This window comes from Mirounga leonina, unplaced genomic scaffold, assembly GCF_011800145.1.
Source record: "Mirounga leonina isolate KUSES-001 unplaced genomic scaffold, KU_Mleo_1.0 Mir_151, whole genome shotgun sequence".
NCBI classification, from domain to species: Eukaryota; Metazoa; Chordata; class Mammalia; order Carnivora; family Phocidae; genus Mirounga; species Mirounga leonina.
The window spans coordinates 94,481,352-94,508,093 of NW_023270377.1; the positions used below are offsets into that span (position 1 = coordinate 94,481,352).

General features: G+C 41.1%; 1 protein-coding gene across 1 annotated transcript in view; it reads left to right on the forward strand.

Annotated features, from left to right (window-relative positions):
• NCKAP5 (NCK associated protein 5) overlaps nt 1-26,742 on the forward strand; it is an 824,104-nt gene that overhangs the window by 514,204 nt on the left and 283,158 nt on the right. The window contains exon 6 of the mRNA XM_035008156.1: nt 8,447-8,534. Within this exon, the coding sequence (XP_034864047.1) occupies nt 8,447-8,534 (88 nt within the window). The remainder of the gene's footprint in view (nt 1-8,446; nt 8,535-26,742) is intronic.

The window sequence follows — 26,742 nt, forward strand, 5'->3', positions numbered from 1 at the left end:
GTTTCTAAGAATCAAACATGCCTGTTATTGCCATACCTTAAGTTGTGATGATATTTTAAACAAGGACTATTGGGTGAAGAGTAGTGAAACATTAGATGTCTCCCTCCACTAACACTACTACGAAACCATCTCTTCCATTTTCTTGCCAATGAAAGTTTTGTGGACATGCAGGTTGTTTTTCCATGTTGATAGATATTTACTATAAAATAAGCTGCATCAAAAACATGACTAACCGCTGTCATGCTGAAGCTTGATAGTGTGTTTTTCACAGCAAAGCAGACTTTGAAGGCGTTTGTTTGAAGATTCCTTGATCAGAGGGAACACATTTGTGGGTCATTCAGAATGCTCAGAGAGACTAATTGCATAGGCTGGCAATCAATTTGGCATGAATGAAAGAAGAGTGACAATCAATATCTAGCTGGGAAGTGAGAGGAATTTCAATAGTGACAGCTCAGTTGCCCAGCAGAGGGAGATAAGTAGCACCCAGTAAGAAGAGACCAACAAGATGCTTCTTGTCTTTCTTGGGTTTGGGCACTGAGTCACCTAGAGACAACTTCGTATTGTATCATGATCAACACAGTAACTTATTCTCCAAACCAGTATTGTCTGAAACATTGGGGGAGAGGTGCTTTATCTCTCTACACTGTCTGAAAAAAGACAAGGTGGGTGCCTCTGTAAAGTCTTAACTTGCTTGGCCATTACTCCCAAGGAGCCTGTTCCCTGCCCTTCTCATGTCATTGCCAAAAGATCTCTGTTTCAAAGGGTCTTGATTTCTGAAAGAACTATCTTTAAAACCACAATAAAAACAAGCGCCAATGTATATAACATTTTACATTTTGTCTTAACATCTCTCCATGGTAAGGAGAGCTGGCATGAAATACCCGTTTTGCAGACAAGGACGCTGAAGCTCAGAAAATGTGATTTTTCCTAAGTTACATGGCTGGTAAGATTATCTGCTCCCAGACCTAACTCTGCCACTTTAGGGAATGCCAGGGACTGAGATATACTGACTGTATTATTCCACGAGAGTTGAGGTTGGGAGAGGATTTGATAACACTACTTCTCTGGGTGTGCTATGGTTTTGTAATATCTGCTTGCATAAGAGAAACCATTCTGAAATCTTGTGGATCAAACATCACAAGAAGTATGTGATTTAAAGAGCAAGCCCAGTGAAGAATGCCCTATTGGCCTTCATGAGGCTACAGAAGCCAGTTTTGTGGATTCATAATGTACTTCTTTGCCATGATTGAACCTTTTTGTCCAGAAAATTTAACCCTACAGTTTGATCCCAAATATAGCCAACTGTATTTTCCTGACCTTCTCTGACACACTCACAAAAAAAAGGGGGGTAGGGAAGAGATTGCTGCCAGTTACTTACTGTTCTGCCCTTGTACATTATTCATATCCGGTGTGACTTGGTTCGACCTCTCTGAGCTTTAATGACTTAACACTTGTCAAGGTCCAAAAAAAAGAAAAGGCTTTAAGGTGTGGGAAATGAGATCATGATCAACACAGTAGCTTATTCTCCAAACCAGTATTATCTGAAACATTGGAGAGAGGTGCTTTATCTCTCAAATTCAAGATGAGTTTGTCAATGAGAACCAAGTCTAATCATTTCATTCAATTATTAATTTTCTCTGGGTCAAATCTCAAACAGATCCTGAAGCATGAGAGAATGGAGTATCATACATTTGGTGTATATTTTGGGGGGTTATAAGTATCTGATGAGGAGATAGTTAAAACTGTAGAGAAAAATGTAACTTATCTGAAACATGGTGAACCTCATTTTGAATATCTAACATCATTATATTGCTGTATTTAAACTTTCAAGAGCCCAGTGAATATTAAGAAAGAAATCTTGATTATCTGATCCACATTGTATTATCTTTTGACTAAGGTAAAATTATAAAATTCTCATTTTAAGAAATGGGAAAATGCTGTTCCAAGTTGTTATACTAGTTTTATAAAACAGAATAGCCTCTGATTAAAATCCAGTGACTATTCTCACATTATATTCAAATATTCTTTATTATTCATATCAACAGTGACCAAAAAGAATAAATATTGAGGGCCAATGATAAATTGAACTATCTGCTATCTTAAGAGTTCTCCGAACATTTGAATACTGAACTATAAAAATCTATCCCCCAAATAATACATTTATATTAAAAGTACTTATCCTGTCAATTCAAAGTCTTTCCTGAGCCATATCAGACTCAAAGAACATTCATGCTTTGGACTACTCAAGAAAATTTTTAAAAAGAACTAAATCTGAGTTTATTTGTGAAAATTCATTATTTCAAAGAATTCTATTAGGACACGTTACAAGGATAGATTTAGAAGTTAAGTAGGTGAGCTCATGAGGCTGGGCATGGGTGGTTATGTGAATTGTTAACTATTTTGTAATAATAAAACATGATCATCATAATAATTAACAATTATTGCATTAATTAAAACCTCTACTCCATTAAGGGAAGTGACCTGTTTTGTAGACCTCTTAGGGATTCTTGGGATATAGTGCAAACCCTGCCTTCAAAGTATTAACCAGGACAGTGGAAGGTACTGAGCTACACTTCTTTCTGGCACTCACTCACACATATAGGATTCTCCCTCTTTCTCTTTTTCTTTCTGGATGAGTGTGAACTCTGTAGTCACATGAATCCATAAATCCAACTCCATGTTCTACCACTGTTGAGCAAAAACACTTGAGATTTGCTTGTTGACATTCAGGCGATTCCCTTCAACTCCACGTGGAGAATGGGACTTCCCTGAATGCATAGCTCTGCTTCCTTGCCTTCTCCATGTCTGCCTCTCCCCATTCAGTGGGCTCCCTGTCCAGGATCAGCGCCAGCCTGCCTACGGGAAAATTTATGGCTCTTTCTGCTCACATACACATGGCTCTGAGTGAATATGATGCAGTAATTCAAATTGGACTAGCACCTTTCGATCTCTTTATGAATGGTGTTGCAGCCTCATGAGTGAATTAGAGCACTACGGTTTCTGGGCAACAGTATTATTCTTGCAAAATTTGTGCTCTAATTAAATGAATTTGTGCTCTAAATTAAATGAATTAAAAATACATATAATCTAGGAAAGAAATAAGAGATTCTGGCCCTCCACATTTATCCAGAGTGAGCTTCGGTTTCAGGGCAGTTTTCAGTTATCTTTGCTGTAGATTTACTGTCCCTAACCATTGCAGCGGGGATAAGCAGAGATCAGGTTAAGAACATCAAAGTCACAGCCGACCTGGGGATTGTCCCTGCTTACATGCTTAGATGTGCTAGCTTCTATGTGAGGAAACTCTCGTTTTCTGAGGAAACGAGTTGGTTCAGATGGGCGGAACCCTATACTAAACCAGCAAAGTTTCCATATGAACAGTTTCCTGTTAGAATTGAAAATTAGTAGGCTTTTCTCTCCACTCCAAAGCTTGAAGAAAGCTTTGCACTGCGGTTAAAATGGGGAGGTAGGATGGGTTGTTGAGCAAAGCAGTGGGAATAGAATGGGAGAAAGAAAATAAAAGCAAATGATATGGGAGGTCATGCAAAATATGTTTTTCATTAAGATAATTCTATCCTTTCTGCCCCAGCAGCAGAGCAGTGGACTGCCTGTGCAGAGGTTAGTCAGCCAGGAGTCCGATGGTGTTGAAGGGTATCCAGGCTAGGGCCTGAATCTAGAACCCTGATCTCATTAGGGTACTGTTCCAGCCCTCTAAGCTAATTAGCTGCAGATGAAGCATATTAACTGTGGATGCATATTCAGGTGACAACAAGAGCAAGGAGTTATTACTGGGAGATGGTTGGTTTGTTTTGCTAACGACCAGAAGCCCGGCATTTAGCCCCAAGTGTCACAGCTTAAGACTTACCCTCCAGTCTTGCTGGCGCCTCTCATTTGTCACTACTTCTCTCTGGCCACTTAGACTCACATATATGTCTGTGGGGAAATGAAAAGGAGCCAGGGAATGGATGAGGAAAGAAACTATTAGATTGATTCATTCACTCAAAAAGAATTTATGGACCACCTACCCAGTAACGGTAGCTATGCTCAGTTGCTAGAGATAAAATAAACAAGGCAGAGCCACGGACCTCAAGAAACTCAGAGATCATTAATAAGGCAGAAATGAATGGGTTATGGTCTTGCAACCTCTCACAGAAAAGTCAATGAGGGAATATTGAGTAATTTCATTGTTGATTTCATTATTAATGTATTATGTGATTAATCAGCAAGCACTCATTAGAATATTTCTTGAAATGGGACTCAGTTCAGCTTTCAGTTGAAAGAGCCCCATCAATTATCAGTTTGGGTTGGGGAGAGTGGCTTCTTATTTTGCATTTACTTTGTTCAATTTCTGTCAAAAATGAAGTTATGCTAAACTGAGTGTCTGATCATAGAAGTCACAAAAGAACACTTCAACCTAGCATTCTGATCAGTTTCTAGCATGTCATTAGGCAAAAACTCTTATATTTATACCTGCACTGTCTGAAATACACTGTTGACGTATGAATTCAGTTTCTCTTCTCTGACTTGTGTAGGACTTAGCTTTTTAAAAATAGTTCACTTAATATACTTTAGAACTTAATACATCTCTCCAAGTAAAATTTTGGCCTGTGTATTTTTAGTTGACAGCCACTTGACCAGTATTTAAGGGAAGAAAGAACTTAGTTTCAGGTCAGAACAAAAGTAAAGAAAGGACTGGAAGACATTGATTAAGGGTGGTGTTAAACCAACTAGCAGTTTTAAAAAAATGAAAGAGAAAAAAACCAAAAAAGATAATCTCTGCCTAGACCTGGCCTGGAAAAAGGAATCAGCTTATTTTTAGCCACGTTTGGAAAACAGATTGTAGAACTGTTCTATGTGAAGACTGGTAATGCAAACCCTCACACATCAGCTATCAAAATAATAAAATGAAGTAAAATGTCATTGGGCATCAAGCAACAATGGATAATGCTTCACAGTCTTTGATTTTCAGGAAAATAAATAGAGATGTTTGCTAAATGAGAATTTAAAAAAAGGAGATGTCATCAGGGAATAAATAATAGTATCTTCTCATCAGGTTCAAAATATTTTCTCTGCGACCAGATTCATAATAGTTATGAAAAGATGACACAACTTAATTTCTTACCAAAGGTTAGGATGGGTCACTGCAACTCTGTTCCAAGCTGTAGTTTAGAAATGTAATTGGTTTTAATTAATCATGAAGTGGTGCCAGAAAAAAATGTTCACAGTATTACTGTGGGTCTTGGCTGCTTGAGAATCTAACAACTACCAGCCCACCTCATTTTTTCCTCTTTTTTTTTTTTTTAATATAAAGCCAAGAAGAATGGGGGAAGGTGAAGAGATGTTTTTCTTTTTGATCTAGCAACTTCTGCATAGAACTTTTAATTATACAGAAGAGAGAATTCAGCAAGATACGCACTGACATAATTATATTTCAACTTATGAAGAAAAAAAAGACAAGATTTTATTTTAACTGAGTCTAACATTTGGGACACATTTAAGCCAAATGTTTATAAGTGGATGAAAAGTGGATTAAAATAAGAAAGACCTGCAGCTTCTGTGCTAAGGGAGGAAGAAGGTAGATGAATATTTAGAAAACCAGAGACCAGTCCCTGAGCTGTCCTGCACAAACTGCCTGATCTTGGGCAACTTGTCACCGTTAGCATTACTTTTTTTGTTGATGATTGATTTGGCAGACAGCATGGGAAATCTGCTACCATTGAAGAGATTGTCTTTGTTTTTTCATAGAGCGAAATCGAATATTAGAAATTGGCTCTGATCACTTAATATTTCAGGATCTGTGCCTTCTTCACACCTGTTTTTTTTATATATATATATAAATTTAGTTTGTCTTTTCTACCAGACTTTAAGCTCTCCCCAGGTCAGAAATGGTGTTTTTGCCTTTTTGGGCTCAGCATCCCATAGATGTTCACCAAGGTAACTCTTCATTAGGAGTTAAGACTCTTTTTCATTTAAAATCATTTCCTGGGGCACCTGGGTGGCACAGTCGGTTAAGCATCTGACTCTTGGTTTCAGCTGGGGTCGTGATCTCAGGGTCATTAGATCAAGCCCTGCATTGGACTCTTTGCTCAGTGCAGAATCAGCTTCAGATTTTCTCCCTCTCCCTCTGCCCCTCCCACTTGTGCTCTCTCTCTACAATAAATAAATAAACCTTTGAAAAAAATAAAATAAAATAAAATAAAATAAAATAAAATAAAATAAAATAAAATAAAATAAAATAATTTCCTGGATGTAAAAAGGCCTAGTGGAAAGAGGACGCTCTCTTATGGTCTTACGGTCAGGAAAAATGGTTTAGTCCTAACCTACCCAACTAACCATGATCCTGTGAGGAAGCCGTTAACCTTTCTGTGTCTCTGCTTTCTTATCTACTACATGGATGTAATGATCTTTTACAAGTACATTATAATGATTAATAGATGAGAGTTCTTTGACAAGTTTGAAAGTACTGTTTAATTTTTTTGTTATCATTAATAACACAAGACTTGTGAAAATACAGGGAACAGATTTTGCTCTCCTGGCTAGATGCACAAAAGAGGTAGCTCATATAAATGTAGTCACAAAGCATTCTTTGACACTTGTAATGGTGTCCCCTGTCTTCTGAAATCCTGAGTGGGTCTTGGCGACATCCCCTGTGGAGGCAGAATTTCCCCAGTTATAGTCCAGATTTGGACTGGCCCAGATCATCTGTAATTTCCTCACTCTGCTGCTAAGTAGTTTTATCATATTAGAAAGGTTGGCATTTTCAACTAAACTCCTTTGGTTACGGTAATGGTCTTGCCACTTCATGGAATTCATTGGCCTCCTAGAGCCCTTAAATTGCCATGCCAGAAGCTCTTAGTAAAAGAAAGAAGCTGATCAGCCTGCTTTCCCTCAAGTCTTTTAAACTAGTAAAATACATGCTTCAGAATGGGACTAGAAGAAACAGCCAACTCAGGTTCTGAGAAAAGAGCACTCACTGTGTTCAGTGCATTTAATTCAGGTGTCCTGCTCTAAGTGTCTGGTTCATGTATCCTCATGGATCGGCCCTCAGGACAAGGTCATTCAAACACAGAATATACATGGTCAGGTCCCGGCACAGAGTAACTACTTAATACTTTTTAAAATGAATTAACAAAGGTTTCATATAATGGCATCTACTGAGTACCTACTTTATCTATAACTGAGGGAGACACATAAGAAATCTATGACATGGTTCTTTACCGAATATTGTAATTTACTTCAGAAGACAGAACATACATATATGAGATATTTGAGCATTCAAGTGGGGAATTTTTAAGTGATAGACTGAATGATATAAAGCATACGACTATAAAAATTCAAAGAGGGGCGCCTGGGTGGCTCAGTCATTAAGCCTCTGTCTTCGGCTCAGGTCATGAGCCCAGGGTCCTGGGATCGAGCCCCGCATTGGGCTCCCTGCTCGGCGGGAAGCCTGCTGCTCCCTCTCCCGCTCCCCCTGCGTGTGTTCCCTCTCTAGCTGTGTCTCTCTCTGTCAAATAAATAAAATCTTAAAAAAAAAAATTCAAAGAAATGGGGCGGGCAATGAAGATGTCTCTTAGGTACTGAAACTTGAAGTAGATTTTGGAAGATGGTTGGAAATGAGAAGATGTGAGGGTTTGGCATTTCAAGAAGTAGTAACAACATGAGACAATGTCTGGAAGTGGAAATTGGTGTGTTTGTTTTACTCTTTATTTTCGGTAATGGGGGATGGGCACATGAAGTAGGTATGTAAGAAGTAGGTATGTAAGAAAAGGATTATAATATACAATATACATTACAATATAACCCACAAAAATACTAATTAACATGTACCAGGATGTATGTGTAAAGATGTTTATTATTTAAAAGAGTAAAAGTCTTAAGGTAATTTAAATTCCATCAGTAGAGGAAGGGTTAAATAATTTACGGTGCATTCACATCATGAAATACCAGGAAGTAGCTGAAAAGAATAAAGTAGATCTTTGTGTGCTGACATGGAAAGACCACCATGGAAAGACATAACAGTGTGTTAACAGTGAAAATGCATTCATACAATATTCGTCAACTTTGAAAATTAACTTTTACAAATCAAAGTGGTATTTCAGGAAGATTAATGTGGTGACATTGTGCCAAATTAAAAGGGAGTGACTGAAAGTGAAGAGGGATATTGGGAGATGTTTGCGTCAGTACAGATGCAGAAGGCCAAGGATAGGGACCTGAATGGTAGCGAGAAAGAGAGAGAACTCAGAGACATTCTGGAGAATGATTTTAAAGGACTTCGTGACAGACTTCTAATATAGGGGGTGAAGGAGAAAGAAAAAAAGAGTAGATTTCCAGGTATCAGCTTAGGAAATACACTGAAGAAATATTTCTCCTAACTAGAATAGACCCATTTTAATCAAACCTTCTTTAAAGAAAATTCTTTATGTATTTTGCTTGTTTGTTCATTTCTCAGGATGGAAGAAACAGTAAGAAATCTACTACAGAGTCAAGGGCCTCCAGAGCAGAAAAAAGAAGAAACTGTTAATATAATGGTCTATCAGGTATGCCATGTTTCTTACTCTTAGCTGGGCACCAGTTGGCTTGTTTTTGTTGTATTTCTTTAGCTCTGTCCTCCCTAACGCAGAGATAAATAGACAAGTATGGTCCAGACCCCGGTGCTGGGAGCCATGCAGTCTCCTCTGCTTAAGGAATCATGTACATGTTTACTTATCTCCAAATCACAATAGAGAACTGATAACTATCGCACAACTCTGCATAGGGAGCTTAAAAAGCTAAAGAAGACAAGGAAATGGGAGACATTTGTGGAAATCACTGGGCAGCCCTAGATTTTTGCCAGCTAAAAAGCAAGTGTGTCTGGGGAGGCAAGCATAGAAACCCCACTGATAAAGATCATGTCACATGATTTTCCCTGAATTTATGGAATCAGGGGTCTACGACCCAACTTGTTATCAAGATTGGGAGGAATCTGATAATAAAAGTCGCAATATTTTTTAAAGATTTATTTATTTATTTGAATGAGAGAGAGATAGAGGCGGGGCACAGGGAAAGGGGAGAGAGAATCTCAAGCAGACTCCTCAGTGAGCATGGACCCCCAATGTGGGGCTCAGTCTCACGACCCTGAGGTCCTGACCCGAACCAAAATCAAGAGTCAGATGCTTAACTGACTGAGCCACCCAGGAGCTCCAAAAGCCATGGTATTATATGAAGTTAAGAAATCTAGGCAGAGTTACCTTTATTAAGTTTATGCCCAAAGTAGTTGACTCTTGAAGCATACAGTCTACTTTATGACAAGGGGCAACTGTTCTCCATCTCCAGGGATCACTGTACAAGGCATTGACTTCTTACCAGGGAAGGAAATAAATTAGCTCCAAAGGACAGTAGGAAGAAAATCACTAACACCCATTTCTAGGGGGAGGGTTTAGATTCTTCTTTAGGGGTGGTCTTTACACAAGGAATGCATGGTCAGCTTTTCCCGATGTGTGTTGGCCTAAAGTCAGGATAAGGATTTAAGTCCTCCTAGCTCTGGATCTTTCCTAGGTATTATGTGTGCTTTGGTAGAAAAAGGAGGTCTAAGTCAAACACGGGACTTGCTTCTGCATTAAGTGGTTCTGTGCAGCCTACAAGAGTCCTGTGAATCCCAAACGGAAGTAAGTCATCCCTTCCTTCTCACAGGTAACTCCAGGCTCCAGTTAGAACTAAATCATTCAGTGTTTCTCTGGTACCTTTCCCGATCTCCTCAGGATGGTTCTATTTCACCCAGGTTCTTGTTTTCTTTCGATCTCTCCTTTCTAGTCTCCCCACCACTTATTAGCCAAACCTGCAGTGTCGACACATACCATCAGATTTCATTTTGTGAAGTTGGAAGCTCCTTAGAAAAACAGATACAGTTTTAAAAATGTGGGTTTTTTGTTTTTGTTTTTTTTTAGACTTATTTATTTATTTGACAAAGAAAAAGCATAAGCAGGGGGAGCTTCAGAGGTAGAGGGAGAAGCAGGCTCCCCACAGAGCAGGGAGCCAACCCAGGGCTCGATCCCAGGACCCTGGGATCATGACTTGAGCCAAAGGCAGATGCTTAACCATAAAAACGTGTTTTAAAACTATTTCTTCTCTATAACCCAGCCTATTGGGTTTGAGAAATTAGCTCTCCTCTCTGGGGAGGAGACAGTTAATAACTTGAATGAATGCTACATGGAAGGGACTTTTCAGTCATGACTCTAATTGGCCTGTGGCTCATTGTCCAGAAAATGGGAGAGAGACATTGGTTGTAAGAGCCATAAAATCACTTATATGTTCAAGAGATATTTATTGGGCTTCTAGCATATACTGGGCACAACCTTGTTCTCTGGGGGTTCAAGGAACTGAGAATGAAGAGAAGAGAAAGAGGAATGTTGCTGGGTGGCACTGAGTCCCAGGAAGGTCCCTGCCATCTCACAAATCCTAGTCTAAATATGGCTGAGGGGAGCAAAAGAGGGTGTGCAAAATGCGCGTGGTGATGCTGGGGGAGCACGTAGTCAACACTTCCCTGAATCCACATTCTTTGTTTCAGGTAAGAGCTGGGAAATTTATTGCTTCATCATATGGGGTGTTATTAGCACCGCTGACTCAGATTTTCCAACTCTGAGATTTCTCTGACAGGAGCCGGAGGCCCAGGAAAAGGTTAGGCCCATGGGAAAGCTAGAGTTTGTTTGATTTTCCATCATGGAAGTGTTTATCCTGAGGCTTTTATCACTGAGTTAATATAATAATAGCAGAGTAATAGCTTCCTGTGTCCCAGGCCCATGCTAATTGCTTTGCATGCATTAAAGGCTGGTCATATTTTGTTCTAGGGGTGTGTTCCTGAAGACCTCTCGTAATTTGTTATTTATGTTGTTTCTAGCTTGCATAATTGAGCATGGATTCTCTCAAAGGACAGTGTTTTTTTCTGTTCAGCAGCTGAAGCAGACCCACCATGAGGCAGCCGGTGGTTCACAGTTTACCAGCTTTACCACTGTGCAATGCTTGACTCTTTTTTAATTTGGAGAATTCTCGTGATTTCAAGGTTTGCGCACGAAATAACATTAGTCACATTTATATGTGACCACAGTTTCCCATTTGCCTCACTCAGAGTCCCACTGAATGCGACTAGATTGTAGCATCCTCAGTCCCCACCACAGTAGTGTTACTGTCGCCATCTTACAGACGTGGACATAGGTTCAGAGAGGGTGAGCACTTGCCCCAAGATGCACAGCCTGAAGTCGCCCCCAAGGCCCTCGCACCCTAATGGGTGTGACTCCATGCCCTCAGCTCTTCATGCTGAGGAATTCAGAGAGACTAAATGATGGGGCCCAGCTTACCCAGCTGGCTACTGGAACTTCAACCTGGTCTTTCCTCTTTTTATGTAGAGCTCTCTTTATTCATTCATTTCCTCATTCATTCCAATGACAGTTACTCATTTACTTTTTACCAAACTCAGTGGCTTGAAACCCCACGGATTTATTCTCTTGTAGTTCTGGAGGTCAAAGGTCTATACTCGTGGTGCTGGTGGGGCACCATTCTTTCCTCGGGCTTCCGGACAGAATTGTTTCCTTAGTTTTTCCAGATCCTAGCAGTCCTTGGATTGTGGTTTTTAACTCCCATCTTCAAACTATGTCACTCCAGACTCTGGTTGCATTGTCACACTCCCTTTTCTGAGTTTGACCCTCCTCCCCCCGCTCTCCCTCTTACAAGGGATCCTATGATTCCATGGGGCCCATCCAGGAGAATCTCCCCATCTCAACATCCTTCATTTAATCACATCTGCAGAGTCTCTCATGCCATGTCAGGTGCCATATTCGCAGGCTTTAGGGGTTGGGATGTGGACATCTCTGGCGGGGGGAGGGGCAGGGCAGGCATTGTCTGTCTGTCACACTTGCATAGCATTAGCCCAGCAGGCTGGCAGTTCCTAGCAGACACCAAGCTAAGTGCTGCAGATGCAAAGATGCCTGCCTCACAGAGGCCTTTTCCTGGAAAGCTCAATTTATAAGATGCTGAGGAGTGGTGAGGGAAGGCAAATAATCAAATACGCACTAATGTGATAGGGGCCATACCAGTTTGCATGGATGGGTTCTGGGAACACAAAGGAAGATGCCACCAAACCTAGCACATTGCTCTTCCTGGAGGCTCTGCCTCCTGACCAGGACTTACATTTAATAATCCATTTTGCCTTTTTTTTTTTTTTCTTAGTCTCTGTTGTCCCTTGATATGGACCCAGGAATCATGAGCTTCTTCCTGAGTCCTAAAGCCTGCCTTTCTCAGAACATCTTCTATCCCTAGTGTTTTAATACAACATCTGACCATTAGGACACATGTGCTTGGTGTTTTACAGTTTACAAAGTGCACAAAATGGATCCCATTTGTTCCTATCAGCAGTCTCTAAAATAGACATTACCATCCTCATTTCTAAGGGTGAGTCTCAAAGAAGGCTGTTCCAATTCTGGCAAATGTTCAGTGGTAAAGCTGGAGATAAATCATAGACTTTCCTAAATGAGATACATGGAGGAAAATTGAGACGTTACCTGTGGGGCACTTTGATGGTGGGGTGGGGAGCGAGCACAGACTAAACTCCCCGGCTCATGGAGTCCCTGTCTCAAAAAACAGAAATGAAAAATGAGTGAAAGTAAACGGAGCTAAATTAATAAGCCATGTAATGTTCACGCCTGTCATTTCTCCTGTGGGAAAGGCGTAAGGAAAATAGCATCTTTATGTGTACATAGGGAAGGGGCTATACCTGGGACCTAGGACAGTGTCATTTCCCTGGGGGGGGGGAACGAGAGACCCCAGAGATGGTCTGCGAAGCGACCTGAACAAGCGGGAACATCTGCAGCTTTTCTTCTGCTTTCTTTCTTTCTCCTGCTCATTCCTGCCAGGTATTTGGTGGGCTCTTATGTGTCACCTTATATATCCTTGGCACCCAGGTCACCACGTCATCTAGTTAAGTAAGTTAGGAAACACATTAGGAAAAAAACATGATCAGACAATGAAAGGTGGTGATTAAGCATAAATGAAATGGAGCAGTTGCTTCAGAGGAGTGTCATCCCCTCCATGTTGGCCGTCAGAATATTTAAGACAAAAAAAGAAAAAAGAAAAAGAAAAGGTGAGGGCACCTGGCTGGCTCACTCTGTAGAGCGTGCGACTCTTGATCTCGGGGTTGTGAGTTCAAGCCCCGTGTTGGGTATAGAGATGACTTAAAAATAAAATCTTCAAAAGAATATTTTAGACAGGCACCCTAAGAAAAGAGAATCCTGCCACTCCCAGGGGATCACCCTGTTTACAGGTGCCTTATGTCTGTAGTGGCCTGGGGCTTCCTTGCTGCAGCTGAGGGGCTTCCTCGCGTCTCTGCTTTGTCATACGGAACATGGATTCAACCCACATCAGCTGACCCATTTAGAAAGAAAACAGTGGGTGCAAAAGCAGAAACACCGATGAGGGGAAAAGACCTGTGTGTGGCAACGACTTCTGCCGCTAACAAGGCTTGTGACCTCAGATGGTCACCTAACCTCTCCAGGGTCCTTGTTTTTCACATGTGTAGAAGAAGAGGTGTTGGACTAGATGTGAGATCACAAATGAAATACCCACAGTGGCCAAACAGCGCAAATGGCCACAGTGGGCCAGGCAGGAGAAAAATCAAGTGTTCTCTAAGGGTTAACGTGCTCTTTTTTGGCCTTTGAAAAGAAATAAGTACTGAGAATGTTTTGGGGGTTTGTTTGTTTTATTAATAAACAAAAGCCTTGCTTTGAAGACTACACAATAGCAACTCACACGTGGTTTCATGCCAAAGGGCATGAGGGAGTTTTGGGGACTCTGGCAAACTGAAGAGCCTTTGGTCTAAGAGCAGCAGTCCCACCCAGAAGTACACACCAGTGTGGATGGACGGCCTTATGTTTCAAAAGAAGATCAAAGTTGAAGTTCTTATGGGTAGTTTTTTAGTCTGTAAATAGCGGCTTATTTTTTTATACAGGGACTAAATAAAAATCTGCTAAAGACAACCCTCAGAACAGAGAGAGAATTTCTAGGGGTTCATCCCGCTCTTAGAACTCGGGGAAATTGACACTTCTTTGCTCTCCTATGTGGCCTGGTCTATACAGAGTATAGCACAGAGTGCCTCGACCTCTAATACTCTGACCCACGACTGGCCACCCACTCGCTGAGCACCTACTCTGTACTGGTCATATTCTAATCGTTTTATGAGTGTGAATTCACTGAATTTTCACAAGAACCCTTTGAAATAGGTCCTGTAATTTTCCTTATTTTACAGAAGATGAAACTGAGGCACAGGAAGGTTAAAAAGCTTGCCCAAAGTGACCCATTACCCTCCTTAGGTTGCTTGAGTTCCTTCCTACCCTTTAAAGCAGAGTACATAGATCAACATGACAGTGGACTGTAGAGATGTCACGGAGAGATGCCTAAGTCATTGTCCCAGCAGAGAGCACATTACACTAATGTCCTAGTGTCCTGGTGGCTGAGTAGCAGAATTACCTGAGGGCATCATCACAGATCGAGCTATCTGGGCTCCTCCATAGGATGATCTCCGTTGTTTTGTCATTTCCAAGTTTGAGAAGTCATTTTGACTCCTCTGGTCCGTAAGTGCATTGGGAACCTGTGAGGTGCTTTAACTCTCCTCACCCCTTTGCTCTGTCCCACCTTCGTAGAGAGCCCTGAGCTGTGTGTTTTTTGAGCCCAGCTCCATTATTTCCAATGATGGCTTATGTTGGGTCACTGATGCTATAGCCTGTGTTTAAAGCAATACAGTATGTTACCCAAATCACTTCCATTTGAAGTGATTTAATTGATAATCAAAATGACTTTTTCCTTAAGTAGTTCCTTCAAAATAGTCTCAGATGTGATGAAGCAGGTGATGCTTGGGGAAAGGGATCCTTTCTAGTTATCCTAAAATCTGTCAGTCATCAAGAATGTATCCACATCCTTTTATGCACATGGAAAGCACCGGACATAGGCTGGGACCTTCCTCACCGAAGCTCAAGGCCTGCCTGGCAGAGATGTTACTTATTTCACAAATTCTAATTCTTATCAGGAGGGGGAAGTTTTTGCCTTTAAACTTCACCTCTTTTCCCTGTAACGACTTAAGCAAATTCAGAAATTTCAGTGCACTAGGAAGAAAAGTTAAGGTTGAAAAATTAAGGAATCAGTTACAAAAGTTACCGTTCTAAGAAAGCTCTTTTCAACAGCAATATTTTTAGTATATTTTAAGTGTGAACTTTTCAAACTTTTAACATAAAACATTTTTTTCATGAATATATGTAAATGCAAGGCAAAATTGAAATATCTTTGATTTTTGGAAGCTACAAGATTCTTGGCTCTATTTTCTGGCTGAATAGCAGAATTACCTGAGGGAATCATCACAGATCGAGCTATCTGGGCTCCTTCATAGGATGATCTCCGTTGTTTTGTCATTTCCAAGTTTGAGAAGTCATTTTGACTCCTCTGGTCCGTAAGTGCATTGGGAACCTGTGAGGTGCTTTAATAGCCATCCATTCCATCATCCCTGTTCTCTTGCTTTGCAAAGAAGAAAAGGGAATTGAGGTTCAAAGCTCCCTTCTCAGTCCAGCGCATGCATACACATCTATGCTGATTCTTTCATGTACAGTATTTGTCTCATAAGTGCCCTGGCAGTTAATTAGCCAAGAGAACTGAATTCTTCAGAGCTCTTTAGAGAGCTTGTCTGTAATTCATCCAAGTTATTCAGAAAAGTGGGGTTGTTTTATTGTTTTTTTTTAACATAAATAAAATTTGGTAAACAAATGCAAAAACAGATCAAAAGTGAGTACATTCCGTGGGTGCATACCGGTTGGGAAAAAAATGATTTAAAATTCTATTGAGTGTCTGTTGATAGAGTGATTAAGCCTTTGCATAGTTATTTATAAAATTATAATACACAATGGGACATGAAATATTTTTATAGAGTTCTTTTATGTATATCTGCGGCCTGTAATCTCAGCAAATCTCAAGTGCCTTTGATTCTGCTTTAAGAAATTTGGCCTTTTCTTTGAATTGCTGTGAACTTTGAATAGCTGCTGAAGTGAGTAATGGTAATAAAGGGAGTATTTTTATTGTGTGTTAAGTCCTTAAATGGCTAAAACCGATCCTCGAGGAAACAGTTTTCTTCCTCTTTTTGTTCTTTTTTATTTTGTTTTAAACAACATCTTCTATTCGGATAGCAAGTTTAGGTAAAGGAGGTAGGATTTCTCAAAACCAAGGTGTGTGATGAAGTTCTGGACAGCCAAAAACATTGCCTTTCATAAAATACTCCTTTTCTCTTTGAAACTGTTCTCTAAGATGAACTTATGATTTTGCACTCTACAGAAGACTTCCCAAATTCCAGAAGTTTTCAAAACAATCTCTTATGGGGGCATCTGACTGAGGAGAGCATTCACCTCTGAAATGCCAAAGTCATATTAAATACTTTGAAAGGAACAGAGGAGTAGTTTTAAATAATACCACTAAAAGTTTAAGTAGCTACCTCCGTTCTTCTTGGGAATTTAAATTCCCTGGTTTAAGGGGCTCTGACTCTACTTTCTTGTTCTCAATTTCTGTCTAAATTCTGTGTTCAGACATGAATATTTTCCCTGAATGAAACTCTTACCAAGTCAAAGCAGAATATGGTCTCTCTGTTAAAACAAATGTAACCTATGGATAAGATGGTTCCCTGGAGAAGCACCTTCTCTTCATACAGGTGAGCTGTTATTGCCAATGAACCTGAGAGCCGCTTTCCTCAGCTCATCTCACGGAGGGCCAGACTTTACTTTGGAATACCAAGTAAATGTTTTAGGTCAGGAGGTTCTGTAGGTAGAAACCAAAAGATGTTGGCCTTTAGTAAGTGTGTGGCCCGTGCAAATACTTTGGGTACTTCAGCTCATTAACCAGGCGTATCAGTTATTTCTTCCTCTTAGGAAACAAATGAATTTGAACAGAGCAAAATCACAGCAATATCCATTCTTGAGCTTTGATCTCATTTTTGTAACTCACCTGAAGCAACAAAACTATAATTTTCTTTGTTTTCAGACTTGGTTTATCAATACTTTGGAAAATGGAGATAAAATAGTCTGTGGGGGGGAAATGGTCAATTTTGGAATTAGGAAATAGTTAAGGAAGAAGTGGAAAGCACCTGCTGGAAAAAAAAAGTACACTTCCATTACAGAGAGCTCGTCTACAGTAATCTTTCAGCTCTGTTGTCCTTATTGATTTTGTCTGCACACCAAACACTGCATGGCAATGACGAGGAATCATCGTGTGTGGGGTGAGAGAAAGGGGTCTGCTAGGAGGCTGCCATCTGCATCAAAGTCGTTGCAGAATTCAGGTGTTAAGTGGCTGGACCAACAGATCTGAGGAGGCAGAACCACAGCTCTGGCAGGCTCAGGAGCTTGTCCCTGTGCTCTATACAGCAGTTTCTGGGCTTGGGAAAACTGGCCATCTGCTAACATGTGACTTTCCCAGGACTCAACTGAAAGACAAAGGGTTGGGGTGTGTTCTAGGTCTCAGCTTGCCTGGGTCTCAACCTAGAATGTCCCAGCAGAGGAGCCTGGGCCTTGGTCTGTTTAAAAATGTCCCCAGGTGATTCTAATGTCACTAGGATTGGGAGTGAGTCAACTCCATGATTCTGGAGGCCTTTGCTAGCCAGCCCAACTCTGTGAGGAGGAGAGGAGGAAGAAGATTCATAAGGAAGTTTGACTTACGGGGGAGGGAAATGCAGAAGGTCAAAGAAAACTCAATGATTGCTTTCTCTCCCACTCATACTTTGCTCTTGCCTGGAAGGGGAGGTTATCGAATCTGAGGATGCTGAAGGCCCGCACCAGCTGTGCCGGTGCCCAAAGGTGGAGGATTTGCCCCCCTCGCATGAGGCTTTTTAAGTCCTCAGGCTCTGAAAGGATGGAGATAGTGGAGAAGTTCATCGAACATGCATTTTCCCCTCCATCCCGTGTCAGTCTATCAGCCACTCATTCTAATACAGATGCAAACAGTGTTCCATGTTTCTTCTTTTTCCTATGTAAGAGCTCACTCAGATTAATAACGGGAAGAAACAGTCTGAGGAAAGGAGAGTTGTAGGTCATGAAAAATGATGCTGTGAACTCTTAGCAGCCCCTAACTTTCTAGGGACTATGCAAATAAAGAATTGTGGTTAAGGGCACGTGGGTGGCTCAGTCGGTTGAGCTCCCACCTCTTGGTTTCAGCTCAGGATCATGATATCGAGCCCTGTGTCGGGCTCCATGCTCAGCAGAGTCTGCTTGAGATTCTCTCTTTCCCTCTTCCTCCCTACCGCTTGCATGCATACTCTCTTTCTCTCTCTAAAATAAATAAATAAAATATTTTTTAAAAAGGATTGTGGTTGGAGAATGTGTGAAGGGGAATTAATGTAAAGAAGTTGTTTCAAGGTCAGATATACCTGGGAGAAGATCTCGTTTTTCTCACTCAGTTTTGTTATCTTGAGCAACTTAATCAACTTGAGTCTCCTTTTTTTCTTCTCCATTGTGGGCATAACAAAGATAACTTTTAGGCTGTTATTTTAAAGGGCTTCCCTAGACATGATTTCATCTAACAATTGGAGAAAGCAAATGGTAACGTGTATAGCACATGTTGGGTATTCAACAGACAGTAGCTAGTATTATTATGACACATCTAGCCCTATCTGTCTACTCATCTTTCTCTTCATACAGGCAGATTCCCCTCTTACCCTGCCCCAGTTTAGTCTACCTTATTGACTAGCACCATGGAAGTTGTTGAGAGCCCAAAGGTTCAGAATTGGGGAAAATGAGGGCGCCTGGGTGGCTCAGTTGGTTAAGCGACTGCCTTCGGCTCAGGTCATGATCCTGGAGTCTCGGGATCGAGTCCCGCATCGGGCTCCCTGCTCAGCGGGGGGTCTGCTTCTCCTTCTGACCCTCTTCCCTCTCGTGCTCTCTGTCTCTCATTCTCTCTCTCAAATAAATAAATAAAATCTTTAAAAAAAAAAAAAAGAATTGGGGAAAATGAGAAAACTCTGAAAAATGTGGATTTCAAGAGCACTGAATCCAGCCCACGTTCCTAGACAGGACTGGCCTTTGTGGTAGTATTGTCTCCCACTGCGCCATCTGTCATCCCCAGGCCCTATCTACCAATATTTTCTCCCTTAGATATGGTTCTCTGAAATTCCATCCATTAAAGCACCATTCCATGTAAAAAATAAAGAATCCAGAAGATAAAAAGCTCAAGGGAAGATCATTCAGATGTTAGTGTGAACGGGTTAAATCTGTGGGCTTTGCTCTATCAGCTTATCTCAAAATACTGGAATTTAGGATGTGGGGTTTGGAGTAGAAGGAGATAGGAAAACCCTTTTTCTGAAGTAATTTAGGAATTTACAATCCTCTGGATTAAGTCTGAGTGAGTCTTCTTGACCAGGGGTGCCAGGGAAGGGGGAGGTATTAGGAAGTAGCATAGGGATACGGAAGTGAAGAGAAAACCAACAAATGCAACTTACAAATTACAGCCAACTTACAAATTATAGCCTCTGGTTTGCCATGTGACATATGCATACAAAGGAGAGAGAAAGCACTGTTCCTCTTGGTCCTCCTGCCCTCATACTCTCCGGACCCAGACCTCAGGCTGGTACTATCATAATGAACTACTGAAGGACTGGCCTGCATTCCCAATCCCATTTACTGCACGATCTCTGTGGAGTGCACCAAGTGGCAAACCGAGAGATTGAAAGGAACTTTTAGAGCAAGCCCACTGAATTGGGGTCTTACAATGGCTATATTCTTTTCTTATCTGTTTACATGAATACCGAAAGATAGATTGTCATTCATGATGATTCCATTGTCTTTAAACAGATCAAAATACAAGGATGTTCTACTACGCCAAATTAATAAATTAGCATAATAAATCCATTTTCTCTCCACCAATGCCAAACTTATACTTTATTCTAAATTAGCAAGCTTCTGCTGTAATTATAAGTGATGATCTGAAAACAATTCCTTTGCAAATACTCTCTTAAAACCTTTTTATTTCATTTACAAAATAACTTATAAATGTATTCGTAAGATCTGTTTCTTGGGTCATTATATTTAACTTGTCTAACCCTATTATTATTGTTTTTTTTCTTCTCCATGAATTCTTATTACCTATTTTTACCTAAATATTTGGACATCACCAATGGAGGAAGAGTAGTGAAAATTGCCACAACAACAATTAATACGTGTTTTACAATTTACACTTTGACAGCATCATCTCATTTGATCCTCACATTAACCTCTCAAAATAGGAAGGACAATAAGTTCATGTTCACTTTAAAGCAACTGAGTTTCACAGAGGCACTTGGACTTTCTAAGGGTCATACAGCGTCAGGCTACAGTGGATTCAGCCTCTTCAAGTCTCATAGTCTTGCGGGAGTAGCATTACTTACATTCTACATCAGTGGTTCTCCCATTTGGCTGTGCCTTGGAGTCATCTGGAGAGTTTCAAAAATTATCGATGTCCTGGTTCTACCCCAGGGATTCTGATTTAATTGATCTGATATGTGGCCTGGGCACAAAAATTTTAAAATCTCCACAGGTCAGTTCTAATAGCAGCCTGGGTTGAGAACTATCACATGACAAGGCATTAGATTCAGCTGTGTGTGTGTGTGTGTGTGTGTATAAAATTTCTTGCTCATATCATGCTGCAGCTTCCTCCAGCCATGGTCTTGTTTTCAGTAACCTACCACCAGCATTTCCCCCAGAATAGCCAGCCCGGTGCCTTTTGTTTAAGAGGCACGTTGACCTTCTGCAGAATGTGGAAGTTGGTTCTTGAAAGATACTAAAAGTCAGATAAATGGAAAGGTTCTTTGCGTCTACGGATACTGCGATGAGAGGCAGCAGAGGATTATGGGTACTCCAGGGAGGTACAGCAGAGGATTATGGGTACTCCAGGGAGGTACAGCAGAGGATTATGGGTACTCCAGGGAGGTTCAGCAGAGGATTATGGGTACTCAAGTGAAAGGCAGCAGGGGATTATGGGAACTCCAGTGAAATGTGGCAGAGGATTATGGATACCCTGATGAGAGGCAGGGGGGATTATGGGTAAGCTTAGAGCCTTTAGAGACCACCAGCCTAGGCCCGGATCCCAACTGATCCTAACCTCTCAGGGCCCTAGGCCTAGGGACCTTACTCGTAGTCGTTCAGTCACAGTAGTGAACTCGTTGCTAGGGAGTCAGTGGAGAGGTGGAAGGCAGGCCAAGGCTCTTGGGAGAACAGGATGGCATTGACTGGAGCAGAGGCCCGGATGGAGTGAGCCCTAGTGCTGATGTCTAAGGAAACAGAAGGTCCAGGAAAGCCCTGTGGGTCTAAGGGCCCTGCTGAAAATGGAAAACCGTAAGTAGGAGGGAACCCTGGAAAGACAGTATAAACTCAGCAGGCAGGATGTGGGCAGCCAGGCCCCAGGGCTGATCCTTGTAGGGAACTCCTGGAACCCCTCTCAGCCCAACAAGTTCAAAGCCTTTTCATTTGGAGCTGAGTTTTCAGAGTGGCCCGAGCCAATCTTTTACCAGTGTCTGGGATAGTTCTGGGCACAGAAAACCAGCTGAGTCTCATGGGCTGTCAGATGATGAAAACTGGGTGGCATCCTTACTGTGTAGCCAAAGTTATGGCCAGAATGCTTCAGGGCTAGTGTCTGTGGTGATGGGGAGAATCTGTAAAGTGGTCAACTGGTACCTTGGAGACAAGGACTGCAGAAGTGGGATAATCTCACTATGTGGGTGGTCAAGAGCAGAAGTCATTTTCGTGTAGCTGTGTACAAGGTGGCCAGTCTCTGTTATCCTTGATTTTCTTGCTTGCTTTTTAAGATTTATTTATTTATTTGAGTGAGAGAGAGCAAGGGGAGGGGCAGAGGGAGAGAGAGACTCTCAAGCAGTCTCCCTGCTGAGCAGGGAGCCTGATGCAAGGCTCCGTCCCACGACCCTGAGATTATGACCTGAGCCAAAACCAAGAGTGGGCCACTTTACCAACTGAGTCACCCAGGCGCCCCTGCTATCCGTGAGTTTCTAAGGGAAGATTTGCGTGACACGTGAATGTCAGCCATGGTGTAGAGATGAGCAGGGTAGTTAGCAAGTCGTAGGTGCTCCGAAGGAGGACAGTTATCTCGAGTATCTAGCCACCTCACTTCGCATATGAGAAAAACAACGTCACAGATAACCGAGGGGCTTTAACAAGGCCACACTGCCCATGAGGAGCAGACATGGAAGAGGAAACCAGTTCCTTAGCTAGTTTTCTATTTTCTCCCTCCCTGTGGCAAGAGAAGGTTGCCTAGCACTAAGATGACCATAGATGAATCTAGAAGACGATTTGTCAGAGTGAGGTGGAAGACCTGTAGGAGAGGTGTTTGTCTCAGGAGCCATGACTTGCCCAGTTCATTTATTCTTTAAATGCACGTGATTTTGCACAAAGAGTTTTTGTTTTTGATGGATAAACATGACTTTTCTGATGATCTTTTAGGACCATGCTTATTTCTTGCTAACGTATCTGAATATCCTTCCCTCACTTACCAGGATGAATCATCTGGCAGGGTTACAGGTGTCTTCCCCAGACAGCCCTTTGCTTCGCCGCTCCCACTGTGGCTCTGAATGGCTTGTCAGAATGTACATCCCACTCGATGACAAAGAAGCACCTCAAGTGAGAGCTTCCTGCTGCTTTCAGGGGTTAGGGATAAAAATAATAGTTTTAATGTCAAAAAGCACACCAGGACAATATTTCTGGCAACATTTCTGCAATAAAATCTTTAGTCGGGTCCTACTCTATGCACTGAGTTTTGCCTGACTAGAGAGAGCAGGTATTATGTAAATTACACTAGAAAAAATGTGATATTCTTGCTTTATCCTTAAGTTCTATTTAGGTGCAAATAGGTGAGGCTTCTCTCTGATCTGACACGAGCCCCCAGGAGAATTAACTACATAATCCGTCTCTCACTTTCAAAAGTCTAACTAATGCACCTCATTAGAGCTTTTTTTTTTAGGTATAACCCCAGGAAGGAAGGAGGTGGGAAGAATAGTACCTTGATTAGGAGTGGGTATATGAGTCTCCAGAAATTCCCAGGACATTTTAGGATAGATAACTCTATGGCTTAAACACTGATGTGTTCTTGTGTGAGATGCATGTGGTGGGCATGTCAGTTAAAGGATAAGCATGCAAAATCTCATTTTCTAGGAGTGGAAATCAATTTAATGGTGCTTTTATCTTCTATGCAAATATTCTGTCACTCCATTGCTTTATGTTTCTGATGGCACAATACTTTATTCAAAATAGTTTTCTTTTGAAAGTACTTAAGAATATTTAAGTAGTTCGGTATTAATTTTACACAGTGTCATTAGGGGTAAAACAAGGTGATACCATCTGCATCGAATAGCATCATACTCGACAACATTGGATATTCATTGAGTGTCTTCTGTGTTGTGCAGGGTGTGGTGATGGGGTGTAATATGTAAAATGTTGTTCCTGCCCCTGATGGTCTTGAATTATAATTGGGAGCTGGCAAACTGGATACCGTGTCTGTTTACTGAACTTAGAATGACATATTCTGTTCTCCATATAAGCTATTTATTGTTCTTGTTCCTGTTGTTATTATTATTATTATTATTATTATTATTATTACTGGTCTTCTTATTGAATTTGAAAACTTATTCTTTCCTAGCAGAGGCAATCACCTCCCAATTCACTCGTGTTTAACAAACACAGAAGATACATAAGTTTCTGCCAGCAATTATCAAAAAATATATCTAGTCGGGATGCCTGGGTGGCTCAGATGGTTAAGCATCTGCCTTCAGCTTAGATCATGATTCCAGGGTCCTGGGATCAAGTCCTGCGTCTGGCTCCTTGCTCATCAGGGAGCCTGCTTCTCCCTCTGCCTGCTCTGCCTGCCACTCCCCCTGCTTGTGCTTTCTCTCTCTCTCTCTTTCTGACAAGTAAAATCTTTAAAAAAATTTATATATATATAATAAATATACAATAAAATACATATTTTTTGACCATATTTTCTGAAACAAAAATTTGGACATATTAGTCATATGACAATGTATATTTACAGGGACAGTGAAAGTAAATTTTAAATTACTTTAATTTACTTTAAATTGAAATGTTTTCCAGGAATCTCAGACATGTGACTATTATAGACATATATAAAGACATCAGTAATACAGCACCCCACATACCACTCACTAGTTAACGACTGAATTATCAATTCCTTTGGGGATGGCCATTGCTCAGTTCATGAGCTCAGCTTCCCTCTGGAGGCTCTCTGGATCCCCTGTCTTGTGAATTCTTTCAAAAAACGGGCAGGAGTGCCTGGGTGGCTCAGCCAGTTAAGCATCTGACTCTTGATTTCAATTCAGGTCATGATCTTAGGCTCCTGGGATTTGAGCCCTGCATCAGGCTCCTCACTCAGTGGGGGGTCTGCTTGAGATTCTTTCTCCCTCTCCCTCCACTCCTCCCCCAGCTCACGTGCACATGCACGCAGGTGCACTCTCTGTCTGAAATAAATAAATCTTAAAAAAAAAAAATGGGCAGGGAAAATGGGGGCAAAGGAGGAAGAGAAAGATTGAGTACAAATTTTGACATTAACTTATGAGTGATTGTTAATGACCTCCAAGTGTTTAAGTGTAACCATCAACCACTGAAATTCCTCATCTCCATGACACTCTGACTGTTGTTGGTTTCTTTATGCATATGTTACACTCAGACAACCATCCAGGGACTACGAGCATACAGTTTCTGTTGCTAATCTTCTTAGATGTCCAGCCGTCTGGAGCATACCTTAAATGAAAATTATGGCTCAATTTTTTATACCATCCTATTCCACTGTGGAGTTTTCCTTTATGTAAAGTGGCTTTAGAATTTAACTTTTTTTTTTTTAAGGAAATAAATGTTGCTGATAGGTGGAACAGACAATAAAAGCATCATCTGAAAATTTATTAATATAACTCCCCAGAGCTGTTCAATATGGAAGATAGTTGGCAATATTGAGGAGTGTTTTGAGCAAAGAATAATGTGGAGTAGATATGAATTGATATGCCAATGGCCATGGGTTCATATTAGAGACATAAAGAAAACACTTTGTTCTCTTATCCATCATACACATTTAATCTTGGGTATTTTACCATGTGCTTAGATCACTTTGGAAGTCAAATCCAGGGATAAAAAAGAAGAGTTTTATATGTTTTTCCTGACAGTAGTAATGTTAAACTGTGAATAAATTGGGATGTTCTTTTAAAATCCTGTGATTTATATGACTCTATTTTCTCCCCTTTAAAATTTAGTATGCTAGGACTGAACAAAAGCTGCTAGCAATCCCTGGGAATGTTGTTACGGTGTTTGCTGAAGTGCGGTCTAAAGTAACAATATATTCTGTGCACCCTCCCCACCACCAGAAAACAAATGAGTAAATAAATCACAGACGCCAAAACCACCAGGGCACACTGGGGCGGTTGTCAGCCAGACGACTAGCCTCTACATTTGCATTTAGCTTGTATTCTGGTGTGTGTTTATGTTTTTTTTTTTTTTTTAAAGATTTTTATTTATTTATTTGTCAGAGAGAGAGAGAGAGCACAAGCGGGGGGAGCAGCAGAGGGAGAGGGAGAAGCAGGCTCCCCACTGAGCAGGGAGCCCGATGCGGGACTCGATCCCAGGACCCTGGGATCATGACCCGAGCTGAAGGCAGACGCCCAACAACTGAGCCACCCAGGCGTCCCTGTGTTTATGTTTTGAACAAATTGAATCATCATTAACTATGAAAGTGGTAGTGGTTTGTTAAACCTATTCTGCTGATAGTCATCTGAGGCCAGACCTGACGTCTCTGATAAAATCACCCACTCCCTGGAAGAAGGGCCTGGGAGCCTTGGAAGAGATGCCATCAGCAGCGTGGTTCACCGTTAGATAAAGACTGCGATTCTCAGATAAAGTTATCACTAAGGAAAAATCTAAAGGGGCAGGAGAAAGTCTAGAAGAAATACCCTGAGTCTGTGGAAAGAGCATGACAATTGAAATCAGAACAGCATTTAAATTCTGGCTCTCCCACTTACTGTGAATAACCTATCAAGAGCCTGTTTTCTTGTCTGTAAAGGGGAGTCTAGACTATTTGCCCAATATCCCCATTCCTCTGAGCATGTACAATGGTATTATGAGGTTGTTTGGTTTAACTCTGAGGTCTTATACCGCTACTAGATGGTATTTATTATGTCTTTTATGTTCTGGAGGGAACTTGATGTTTCAGGCTAACATCACCCACGTCTCTGCCTTTATGTGATCAGTCCTAAATTATAGCTTTTTGTATTTTCACTATTAATTAGTAAGTGGATTTAATGCATGGTTGGATATTCAAAATGAATAATTCTAATCCAACTTCTACAACTGTCTAGCTTTTCCAAAGTTGGATAGTTTGATGTCTCTTCACATTCCCTGTGGTCTCATTTTGCCATCTTCAAGTTAGACAATTATATGTACTTGAGGTGGGTTTCTTTTTTCTTTTCTTTTCTTTTCTCTTCTTTCTTTCTTTTTATCTTTCTTTCCCTCCTTGTTTTTCTTTTTCCTTTTTTTTTGAAAGATTTTATTTATTTGACAGAGAGAGACACAGCGAGAGAGGGAACATAAGCAGGGGGAGTGGGAGAGGGAGAAGCAGGCTTCCTGCAGAGCAGGGAGCTCGATGCAGGGCTTGATCCCAGGACCCTGGGATCGTGACCTGAGCCGAAGGCAGACGCTTAACAGCTGAGCCACCCAGGTGCCC